The sequence below is a fragment of the Balearica regulorum genome, chromosome 9, assembly GCF_011004875.1.
Source record: "Balearica regulorum gibbericeps isolate bBalReg1 chromosome 9, bBalReg1.pri, whole genome shotgun sequence".
Classification (NCBI taxonomy): Eukaryota; Metazoa; Chordata; class Aves; order Gruiformes; family Gruidae; genus Balearica; species Balearica regulorum.
The window spans coordinates 21,920,642-21,933,631 of NC_046192.1; the positions used below are offsets into that span (position 1 = coordinate 21,920,642).

The 12,990-nt window shown below is 37.4% G+C and overlaps 1 protein-coding gene across 8 annotated transcripts in view; it reads right to left on the reverse strand.

Moving 5' to 3' along the window:
• Positions 1–12,990, reverse strand: part of NAALADL2 (N-acetylated alpha-linked acidic dipeptidase like 2) — a 488,624-nt gene that overhangs the window by 129,624 nt on the left and 346,010 nt on the right. For all 8 annotated transcript variants that reach the window (XM_075761534.1, XM_075761530.1, XM_075761531.1 and 5 more), the window contains one exon: positions 3,034–3,177. In XM_075761534.1, coding sequence (XP_075617649.1) covers positions 3,034–3,177 — 144 coding nt within the window. The remainder of the gene's footprint in view (positions 1–3,033; positions 3,178–12,990) is intronic.

The following is a 12,990-nucleotide window of genomic DNA, read 5'->3' on the forward strand; positions in this document are numbered from 1 at the left end:
CGACATGCCCCTGTAAACCGTCCCTCTCCAGCTTTCCTGTAGGCCCCTTTAGGTACTGGAAGGCTGCTATAACGTCTCCCCAGAGCCTTCTCTTCTCTGGGCTGAACAACCCCAACTCTCTCAGCCTGTCTTCGTAGGAACGGTACTCCATCCCTCTGATCAGCTTCGTGGCCCTCCTCTGGACTTACTCCAACAGGTCCATGTCCTTCTTGTACTGGGGCCCCCAGAGCTGGACGCAGTACTGCAGGTGGGGTCTCACCAGAGCGGAGTAGAGGGGCAGGATCACCTCCCTCGACCTACTGGTCACACTTCTTTTGATGCAGCCCAGGGTACAGTTGGTTTTCTGGGCTGCAAGTGCACATTGCCAGGTCATGTAAAGCTTCTCATCCACCAACACCCTCACGTCCTTCTCTTCAGGGCTGCTCTCAATCCATTTTCTGCCCAGCCTGTAGTTGTGCTTGGGATCGCCCAAACCCCTGTGCAGGACCTTGCACTTGGCCTTGTTGAACTTCATGAAGTTCACATGGGCCTACCTCTCAAGCCTGTCAAGGTCCCTCTGGACGGCATCCCTTCCCTCCAGCATGTCGACCACACCACACAGCTTGGTGTCGTCAGCAAACTTGCAGAGGGTGCACTCAATCCCACCATCTATGTCGCTGACAAAGATGTTAAACAGCGCCAGTCCCAATACTGACCCCTGAGGAATGCCACTTGTCACTGGTCTCCACTTGGACATCAAGACGTTGACTGCAACTCTTGGCTGCGACCATCCAGCCAATTCCTTATCCACCTGTCAAATCCACATCTCTCCAACTTAGAGACAAGGATGTCACACAGGACAGCGTTAAATACTTTACACAACTCCAGGTAGATGATGTCAGTTGCTTTTCCCTTATCCACCAATGCTGTAACCCCATCATAGAAGGCCACCAAATTTGTCAGGCACGATTTGCCCTTGCTGAAGCCATGTTGGCTGTCACTAATCATCTCCTTGTTTTCCATGTGCCTGAGCATAGTTTCCAGGAGGATCTGCTCCATGATCTTGCTGGACACAGAAGTGAGACTGACTGGCTTGTAGTTTCCTGGGTCTTTCTTTTTCTCCTTTTGAAAAATGGAGGTTATGTTTCCTCTTTTCCAGTCAGTGGGAACTTCTCTGGACTGCCATGTTACACACCATAGTTCTAATAGATTTCTTATCATGAGAACAGTCTGCTACTGAACACTTCAGCACGTCTATAGTTTCACCATTATTTCAAGGCAAAATATATCATAATGCATTACAGAATTATGCAAGGCTTCTTATTATAGACCCTACTTGCTCAATAAATTAAGAAATTTTTTAAAAATCCCACATGAATTACTGTCCTTCAGAAGCTGTACATGAAATCAGACACAAGCTGTTGTGTTCACCCAGAGTAAGCTGGACATGGATTGGCTGTTACTAGACTGCTAGCTTGGAATATTGTTTCTTTCCAGAAATTTTCCACCACACAGAATTCCTGCCTTCTCAGGGAAATAAAACAGAAATGCCACACCTGTCACATAAAAGTACAATAAGCAACCCTTCAGGTGATTCTGTCCTGCAGCCTCCATACAAAGCTTTTTGAGAAACAGACACAGTGCAGCCTTTTATCTTTCTAAAATGAGTGTAATTTGCAAGCCCAAATTCATACCTTTCTTTAGGCACTTCAGCTGTTGAAAATTCCAACAATACAAGCAAGCTTCACACATCCTACCTGGAATAGTTAAGCACTTGTTCCTTCCAAAATGACCTTTTCCTATTTATACAGTCTTTGTCTACTGGTTGTGGGGAAGATCAGTTCACCTTTAAAATATCTAGTCAGCCATGCATGAAGAGCAATAGTCCTGCCTAACCACAACAACTTAAGCTATGAAGCATGAGGTCTTTCTGCCTGTCTTTTTAGTATGTATAACTAGAAATGTTATCACATGTCATAAAATTAATCAACCTTTTTTATGACTTGTTGTATTGTATTTCTATTCCACAATAACTTTCCAAAAGCAATAAAGAAGTGATACAGCACATATGTGATAACACAATGGTTGCCCTTAAAATTTGCTTTTACTGTTATCATCACTGTATTTAGCATAGGATATAGTGGCTAACTTTACTTGCCTGCCCCCTTCCAAGACCACTGCTTCAAATCAATTCATTTAAACAGCCATTATAATAAAATACACCATTTTTTCCTGATGAAAGATAAACTAGTTCACAACAAAAATCCAGACAGAATTACTCTTTAAACATGTATCACATCTAGAACGTTATCTGGAAGGTTTTCCTTCCTTCACTGAAACACTGTGCAGTATCTTCGCTGGAAGGCTGTATTCTCACTTTCCCCCCCCCCCCCACATCAGCAATAAGTTTGTTCAAGCAATAATCTGTATGACTTTGCTAACAGCATTATCTCTGAAGAGATACCTGAATGCATTCTTTCATTACATCTAGCTCTACTCAAAGGTATTCTGTTCCTCGCATGATGATGATTTTTCTGGTGAAACTTGGAGGAAAAGGTGCCTGAAGGTTCAGACAACAATACATTGTTTATTCTATAGTAGGTACAAATTAAGGAACACAGAAAGACGTATCACTGCTTAGAATTATAGTATTATGCCAGAGACAGCAAAAAGACACAGATTAACTTTAATACCACCACTGGTGCCTCAATGTTAAAATCACATTCTTAATAATACAAGGCCTAACAAACCATACTGCAGCACTAACAAAATCTCCCTATTGATGGTATCTAGATAGAGAGGTTTTTAAGTCAATGTTAAGAATTAGAGCTTAATGCCTTATACTAACAGCTTTTTTTTTTTTTAACCAAAACTTCCATCTATGAGATTTTGGGAGCATAATTTTTAGATTGTTCATAGTCTCTTCCAGAAAAGTAGCTAAGCAAAACATACTCATAATCAGCTAAACCTCTTAGTTATATACAGTTCAGAAAATGGATTTTGAGTCCTTGAACATTTCATTATTAGAAGAAAGGATTATTTAAAAAGCATTACCTGTAGCTGGCAGTTGGAGGGGTATACACCTATCTTTTTGGACAGTGTCCTCAGGTAAGGAAATGAGTTTTTTGGCAAGCGCTGTAGAAATTGGTTGTACTAACAGTGTTGTGAGGTTCAGTCGCTTTTGTCTGTAGCTTCCATCTTAAATGAAAGAAAAAGAATATCAACTGAGTAAATGAAAGTTAGATTTCTCTTCTGCATAAACCAAACAAAAAAAAAAAGCAAATATCTACAATACAGCCTAAATCAACTGATTCAGACAAGCGGCCGTTATTTTGTACTTACCTTAAAGAAAAACAAAACAAAACAAGCCCCAAACCTTCAAGAACACGTGCCACAAAATGACATGTATGTATTATTTGGGGAATAGTTCTGCAAGAAAGAAACTGTCAAAGAGTATGTTAAAGTATGTAGTTAAAGGAATCAGTGAAACATAGAATTACTGTTCAAGAATAACTTTTAAATTCAAGTAAGAACTGAACACAGCCTTACAGGGAAAAAGAGACATTTACACAGCCTGAAATCATGCACAAATATCTGCCGGCACTGAACGATGCTACTACTGATAAGGCTGTTTATTTTGCTAGGGATGCCCAATGTTCAAATTCTACAAAAGTTGTGCTACTTAGCACTAAAACTGTTTAAGGGGCAAGTTATTAGACAAACAAGCTTTTGTGAGAACTTTGACAAGAAACACACCACATGAGATGCAGGTTGATGATATACTGACAACTTGATGAGAAATGCTTCCTTGCATACACCAAAAGGCCTGAAAATTTTAATATACACCTTCCTCTTTAAATAATACAATCTGATCATCTCATTGCCTCAAAGTGGGTCCAATGCAGCTGAGGTGACTATATTTTATAAATGCAGGAGTGTTTCTGTGATGGAAGGTTGAAGGATCAGCTGGACGAGGTCTGGAATAAAAGTGTACTAAAAAGACACATCAAGTGGAGGAAGGTACAAATCAGAAAGCATCAGAACACTTCATTTACAGCTTTAAGATCTTAAGCAGCCACAGCACAAATCTCAGCAATATCAGCAGATTCACGCATATTTTAAAATCTCCCTTTAACTGAAAAAACTGAGTTTCCATACACCTGACTGTCCAACATTTAAGCATGGGAATGTTTCAGATGAGTTAATGACATATTTTGGGAGACCAACTGACAGAACTGGGGAAAAAAAGTAAAACTGCACATGGAAATGCTCTGAAGCACTTCAGGACAAAATGTTTATCTGTTTTTCTAAACTATTTCAGCTGGCCTAATAAAGGCATCATCTCTTCCCATGGAAAGCAAGAATAGTCTTGCAGATGAAAAGGTCACCACGGAAAAGGAGAGGAGGTTCACAGCATGGGGCAGAAATCAGCTCTAGAACAACCTGCAAAATTCTAAAAGCCTTCCAGTATACCTCCTATACTAAATCATTTCCAAACTTCCAACTAGAGATTCAGAACACAAAGCCTCTCTCTGAGACCTCTGTGAAACAAATACCGCATTTTCTGTTGACATGGAGATCTTTACAACCAGAAGGCATCCTTTACATGCTGTGTGCCTACAATCACAAAGGGAAGAAGCTATCAGAAATCAGCAGCGCATGTTCTAATAAATTTCTATGACATTACTATCAGGAGCGCTGTTACTGAACCACAATATAAAAAAATCCACACGCATCCTCCTTTTTTTTTTTTCCTTTTCATTTTTGTGCTAGAAGCTCCTGAGACTTCTTACAGTATGCCTTTAATCATAATGCAAAAATCGACCAAGGCTGTAACATTTAATTCTGGAAAAAAGTGTGTTGTTCAGCTTTAATACACAGTGGAAATGTTATCAGTGTTCGCTTTGAAAGAATCAGACAAATTTTTTAGTGGAAAGGTGAAACTGTTTCAAAAACATGATAATTGATAAAGTTTCATCTTATCAAAGTTGGGCAGGGTTGAAAAACTCTCAAAGTTGTTAATTCAGTAGATTGATGGTAAAACCAGTTTGCTCAGTCTTTGAGAGGCTCTTTCTGGAATAAAAAAGATTCCTAAAATGTCCATCAGAGATGGACAATTTCTGTCTATTGTTTGTCAATCTGCAGACTATTACAGGAGCAATGAAGCTTAAAACATTGCAGATGAAAAGCACCTCTCCCTTCTCCATTTACCCACAACTAGAGCTTCACACCTGAATAAAGAAAGATACACTTTCGAGAACAACTTACAGGAGAAAACGTCCCATGTTTAAAAATGAATCATTTTACAATATAAGAAGGAGTTTGAAGTATGGGATAAAAAAAAAAAAATTAAAATATAGAAGGGAGAATGTAAGAAAATTCTAGATGATCTAAAAGAAAAACTTTCAAATAGGAGGAATTCATAAGGACTTGCCTAGGCAGGTAAAATCTCTACAACTCAAATCTTTTTATAGAAAAAATTAAACAAACATCTGTCAGGAATGATGTAGATACGGTCGATCTCCTCCCTCAGGGAAGGTGCTAGATTAGATGACCTCCTGACATCTTTTCCAGGCCTGATTTCTATACGATCATCTAGTAACTGAACTTCCTGAACTATTTACAAAAAAAAGCAGTATTGGAATTAATATTAAAAAATGCTTTAAGAGGAAAACAAAAAGTAAGAAAAGTTCCTTTCCCTCTGCCAGCCATTTATTAGTTACCATGAGAGTATCTTGTTTAGGAGACTGAGGAAAGCTATCTGCATCATGATCAGGATTCGAAAGAAGATTCAAGACTAAACTCTCCAGTAAAACACAGCGCGCACTGAAAAATCTGGAGATTTCCAGTGCTACTGGTTAAAGCACAATCATTCAGGTTTCAAACACTCACGGGCTTGGTGCTGTACCAACTGCAAAACAGTGCAGTGCAACTTCATAAAGAAACCAATGTATGGAAAGAACTTTGTCAGATTCTTGTTTGCTCTTTCCCTGCTGGATGGTAAACTCCTTGGAGCACATAGTGCTGTCAGGATCTGTGAGCACAACAGATGCTTTAATAATAATTTAAATTTGAGATTTTGCTTGTAATATAATGTAGTTTTATAGCATGAAAATCTTCCAAGAAACAGAATTCCTTCCTCTTTGCAAGTCTGAAAATCTAAACATGCCAGGCCTAAAACCACTATTAATTTAAGAAGGACTTAAGAAAGACTCTAGAGAACATACTGGAATCCAAGAAAAAAAATATGCTAATCAATTAAGTAAATTTTAGGAGCACAAAAATAGGCAGTCTTTAGAAAGTTTCGGCAGAGAAAGTGAGGACTACATTTCTACATTTGCAGTGACTGTGTTTTGTGTTTTCTTTTTTTCAATGAAAGCACAATCCTTGAGCATCAGTTTCGGTCCCAGTTCAGTCTGGGATACACACTTTTAACCTTGCGTTTCAGAGTGTTCTGTCAATTTACTGGTATTGGTAACATATTCTGAAATTTCTGAAAAGTTTTTACTGTGACAATTTAACAGTAACACTTGTGTACAGTATACCACTCAATTCTGGGTTAAAGTGCAATTTTACCATCGTTTCAATGACTTTTGTTAAGGCTGAAAATTCAGAGCATGTGAAACAAAAGAGAGTTAATCACAATATTATACTTCTCTACCCAAAAGAATATTGCTTTACCCACAGCTTATTCGATATTATGCAATTAGGCTTTTATTTATTTTTCTCTAAAAAAGTTTGTGTTATAAGAATCAACTTTCTATTTATTTTTATTTAAATTCAGAGAACGATTGGACAGAATTTCATCGTTATCTGTTTATTAAAGTCACCCTTTGCCAGGATCTAATAAAAACAAAAAGTTAATAAATATAACTAAAGAGTTTACTGATAAAATTCATTAAAATAATTCCTTTTATGACCTGAAACACTGTTTTAATGATGTCATCCCCCCAAAAAAAATATGGAAAAAAAATGGTCTGACTGAACACTGAACCATAATTGTACATACCCACATCATCGACTTTCTGCTGCATTAATAATAGAGCAGTATTAGTTTTGAAATATCTGAAGTGAATGGCTCATTAATTTTTCACCTTAAGCTTAATAGAAATTTGACAAACAGTTTTATGCTGAGAATAGACACTCCAAGCAGGACTTCACAGCACACGATGAGAATAAATTAGAGCATAAAAGACAGAATAAAGTGCGCTTGCTCAAATAAGACAGTTCTGTCATTCAATTGCCTGAAGTGAACCGTTAGTTCAATGCATTTCTGTGAAAGAGGTATTCTTCCATTGACATGTTCCCAGCATATCTTCTGCGCTGCCCTTTGTCAACACTTGATCTTGTATTAACCATGACAAAAATTAAGATGTATAAACTGACACATCATAGACATTTATATTATTTGAGCTTGGAACTCGTATACAGCTTCTCCGCAACTTTGCTGATACATTCAACAGCTGTTAGCCTTCCACTGGTTCTCATGAATCTGGTCACAATGATTTCTTTATCCTTACCTGCAAAATCAGTGCCTACTACAGAGAGACTCCACTCTAGATACTAAAACCACATCACCACTGTTAATCATAATAATTCTGCTGTGCAGCAGCTATTTTGTTACATCTTCAGCTACAGCTGCTTACAATACTGTCCCTGAGCAGCATTTTCAAGACAGACATGACTCTTCCTACTCAAAAAGCAGCCTTCAATTAAGCCTTCACACTATCAATGCATACTGCTAGGCAAGGCTTGCACTGTCACATTGGTGTATTATACATCAAGATTTGAGGGGGGTTTTGTTGCTGTTGTTTTTGCACAATGCTCTTCCAATGACTAGTTCCACAAGGTAACACCTTTTCCTAAGACAAATCTTACTGACTTCCTATATACTTTTCAATGGCACTATAAGTATAGTCATAGTCTCATGAAATTGCAAGATTTGGTTCAGATTCTCAGAATGCAGATCGCGTCTAACCTCTGATATAAAATGTACCCATCTGTTACACCTCACAAAGTCTCTGACATATTATTTTCCTTCCTAAATTTTCTCTTTGAACATGGGAAGAAAAATAAATGGATTCTGGCTGTCACTTCTTGTGAGAATGTTGATCCAGAAAAACTGATGCCTTCTCCAAGCACTTATGAACAGAAAATTCTGGGAAAGCCCCACATCTGCTCAGTGTTTAGACTTTGAAAGTCAGATATGTGTTTTTCTACATATGAAGCCAAATGGAGAACTCTTCCTCCATCTCTCCAAAGAAATGAAAATGGTGCTGATCACCCTATGGTGCTTAAAATGGGAGCCAGAATGGATTTTATTAATGGGAAGAAGACCATAGCTTCTGACTTAGGAGAGTATCTTGAGAGGTATACACTAGAAATATCAGCAAGAAAAATAACTCGTATAGAAAAATGTTACTTCAGAGAAGAGCAGAATCTGGAGCAGATGCCTGTGGAGTAGAAGTGGTAACAAGCAGTTTCCTGCTATGTCTTTATTCAGTTCTCTAGGAATTATCCCCTAGAATTACAGCATGGAACATATGTCAATTTTGAAGTACTTTGCTTCACTAGCCACTGGTAGTAATATGGAGGAAGAGAAAAACATTTCCTTCTCTTTTGTCAAAAAAGAACTTTGAAATTCTGCAACCAGGGATTTTAACAGCAGCCCCAACCGACAGCTTTCAAAGCAGCTTTTCAGGCAATGAAGCACGAGATGATGAACTGTTCTGCCAATTACAACGGCGTTGTGGCAGCTTGCAGTTCAGGATGCATGATTCACAAATGGACAAGGGATGCTTACAACTATGTACTGATTTGAGACGTGGGGAGAAAGGCGGCCATGCCTATAAAAGGTTTATGCACATTTACAGAAAATACAGAACTTAAAGGCAGTGAGGATCACCTAGAAGGAAAAATAAAAGTTACTGAGAGTACTCAGAAAGTATCTGAAAAACATTTTCAAATTTTTCTTCACATTAGTGATGAATAAAGACTTATTTAAAAGCCCTTTTTAAAAAATTCCACATTCTCATGACATCAAGAGTTAATGAAAAGAGTTTAGAAGGAAAAAAAAAAAAAAGTATCACATCACCTGTGATAAACTCCCAGGACTTAACAAGACCATACATTCACTGATACATACAAAAATACGTAACACTACCAAGATATTGTTTTGCTTTACAAAGGATATTCACTGTATTGTGTTCATATCACATTTTATCAATGGAGTCGATGCAAATCTAGGTATACACTGCTCCTTAAACAGACTTCTGTAGTCCTTAAAAATAAAACTAGAAATTCTATAGCTGGTATGAGAAGAAAATATACCTCTAGAACCTGGTGTCATCTTTTTCCCTCCCTCCCAAGCAAATGTGCTTGACCAATATGAAAAAAAAGTCACTCCCCTCTCTCTCAGTGCAAATCACTCTTGTCTTTATGCCTACTTAATGTACTTTAAAATACCATCAGTCTTGCTTCTTTTTAAGATAAATAGAATAAAAAGCAACACATTTATTTCATAAAATCAAAACTGCTTTGACACACTGATGCAAAAACATCTCATTAATACCCATGTTGCCTTCTAAAAATATTTAATAAAATGGCAAGAATAAAAAACCCCAACATCAAACCAAAAAACTTTTCCCAATACCCTCACCATTTTGAAGCCCCCTTTCCACTTAGCTTGTTATAGTGGCTAATCGTTAAAATGACATAGAAGTGATCAAAATAAAACAAAATTACCTAACACTTCCACACCAATTGACATGGAAGTATTTTTTTTTCCTTTTTATGTATGCTACAATTGTGTAACCACTAAGTCATAAAAATGAACGAACAATTCTTCCACTTCTTACAAATGGATAAAAAAATAGTCTTACGTCCTAGTAACAACGGAATTTATCAGGGGAGAAAGAACAAGGTAATTCTCAGTTCTTCGTGTGTTAGCAGATGCTCATCTCACAACTGGAACTGAAAGAAATTCTCCACTGACAGACAACAGCAGTTCGGGTCATGTGACACACAATAGTGATAGCAGATATTCAAAAGAGTTGACAGAAGTTGTATGGGTTACAAGACTAAAAAGAAATAGCCCTCCATACCTTAAAAATAAACGTACTTAAAAAAAAATCCAATAATAATAAATTTTAGTTTCTGCACAATTTGTTCTTTGAACACATGCTGAATTCAAACCAGCGTCTTCAAAACTCTGGTATTTTATTTTGGATCCTATTTGAGGTATTCTTGATACCAAAACATCTGCTTAGCATCTTCTACCTTCATTAAATTTAAGAACATAGGTACTTCATACTGTAAGGTGGGGGGAGGGGAAATAATCAGAGCTAAAACCATTGGAAACAGTCAAAATCATTAACCACATAAAAAATTGACCACAAACTGCTGTAACCATGTTATCAGAGTCTTAAATTGGGTAATAAGTATCATTAAGGACTGCAACAATAAATACCACAATTCTTACTTAAACTTTAAATCTGTGCACCAAATTAGTGATTCAAACATAACACGATAAAATAATTCTACAACAAATATATTGTTAACCAATATTTTGTATTTTCCTAATACATAGAGAGATTTTAATCAAATGGAATTCAACAAAACTTTTTGAAGTGATTGCTCTGATGTTCAGAATTACTGCATAATCCAAAATCTTAAGTATCAGACACATACTTGGACTTTTTTTTAAAACTTTCTCTTAGAGTAAAACTACTTCATGAATCCTATACTGCAAGTTTATGTTTGAAATGTACCTATTTGTTGCTCCCAGAAAATATATTTCCCAGACTATTAACTATACCATGTTCTTGAACTGAAATCTGGAGGGAAGTGTCAATCTGCATGTGTGTGCATCAAGGAACACAAATCAAACTGATGTACTAAGCTTGACAGAGGTGGCTTTTAAAACTGAAATATTATAGAACATTTTGAATTCAAGTGCCAAACACATTATGGAATTTGTTATCAGTTTCATTGTAAAAATACACTTGGGTCTGTGTCTGAGAGCTACTTGGGTCCGTCCCACCTGCCCATATACCCTGGGTCAAGTACAGCCCTAGCTCGAGTTTACTCCCTCGACTGCGGTTGTGCTACAGATGAGTTTGGCCTGCTCTCTTGAAATGGACACAGAAAACATCATTGGATCCCACAATCTGCTAGTGCAAGGTTGGATCATTCTCTTAGATATTTTTTGAAAGCAAGAATTTTGAAAATGTCAAATCATATAGTAGGAGTAAGGTACTATGTAAGTGACAAAACCTATTCCATACTTCAGAGTTTATAACGTAGTTCATAGACACACATTTAGTCTTGAACATAAGCACTTTACATTTGCTTCCATAACACTTTTTACCTCCAAGGTAAGTAAATGATGGTTTTTTTTTTAAAAAAAAAAAGTTATAATATCCAGACTTTATAACGGCCTTTTCCAATCTGCAGTGTCATATTCCAGTCAGACCTGACGCAGTTTCTGATACTGGATTCCTTTCCCTGTCTGATAGCAGCCCACAGTGAGAAAAACAGTAATGATGATAATGCAGTAGCTCTCGTATTCTGAGTGGGCAAGCAGCTGTTCTCTAGTTTATGGCTAGTTACAGTAATTGGCTGGTTATTAGCTCTCCCATCCTTTTTGAAGGAAATGCAGGAATGAGAATAGGGAATAATTGGTATTGGTCAGTTTACTTTATGTTTGCCCAGCAGAACAAAGATTTTTCTTCCTCCTACAAAAAGGATCCAGGTAGTCACCAAGCATGGGTACCCCTCCCAATAGTGGGACCATTACGTCACACCCACAGATAAGGCACAAAGCACCTCCTATATGAATTATGTTTCCTGTTGTACACATCAAGAAATAAGCAACTTCTGGCACATTCAAGAGTTAGCGAGCTGGTCTTATAGCTTGTTCCCTCACAAAACAAACCCTGGTTTTCTACACTGGTGATGGCCGCTATAGACGAAACAAACAACAAACATGGAAATGAGACGCTGATACGGATTTCCTTCCCTTTGGTGATGATCAAGACTACAAATAGCAAAATAACTGTCTTGCTTTAGGTGAAATATGTTTGCAGCAGCCAGAATATACATCAGGTTACATATGTCATCATTGTTCTGGTTACAGACAAGCACGGAGTCCTGTTTACCCACAATAATGAGATTTATTGTTATTAAAAATAATAAAAGCCCCATAACACTCTACAAGGAATGGAATAGAAATAGAAAATCTCTAAGAAAACACTGAAAGTGACAGGTTTAGGATACCAATTATTTTGTTTATAGCACGTAGTGAACACTGCAATGACTCAGAATCACGTGCTGTCTGTATATATTTGGTGGACAACATGAAATAAAATTGCATATGTTATCTGTGGTACACTATGCTTTTCTTTCAATAATATATATCTCTGATTTATTCTTCCATATTTGCTTGAAATCACGGAAAGTCACATTTTGGCTTCAGTTTGATGACATATGTGGTCATCCAAGGGTTTGAAGTGTGCCCCTTTTCCCACAGCTTGTTACTTATTCCTCTCCCCACACTGCAGTGCCATTAATTGTGCAGCACAATCCTTTCAGCAGCCATACTATGAACCAGATCTGCAAACTTTCTTTGAGTTCTTTAAAACTAGATCAGTTCCACAACTGATACCACAGCAGTGCTCTTAACACATAAATCAGCAGAGTAGGAGGTAAGCTGGGACAAGGAGGTAGATGGGGTGGCAGGAATTCCTCCAGTTCCTCCCAAAGTCTTGTATTGTCAAACCACAATTACAGAGGATAGTCTTGTCCTCTAGGATGCAAAGTGACTGGTCCTTGGCACAGAATGACACTTAAATAAGCACATCAATTCAAAAGCTACTTAGAGCTTTTAAAAAATTCCACAACTTTACAGTTTCCATTTTCTCCAGGGATTGTTGTTGTATTTTGATTTGTAAGGGAGCACTAACTCACCTTAAATTTTAAAAACCAGAGCCTGTCAATACAATTCTCACATAG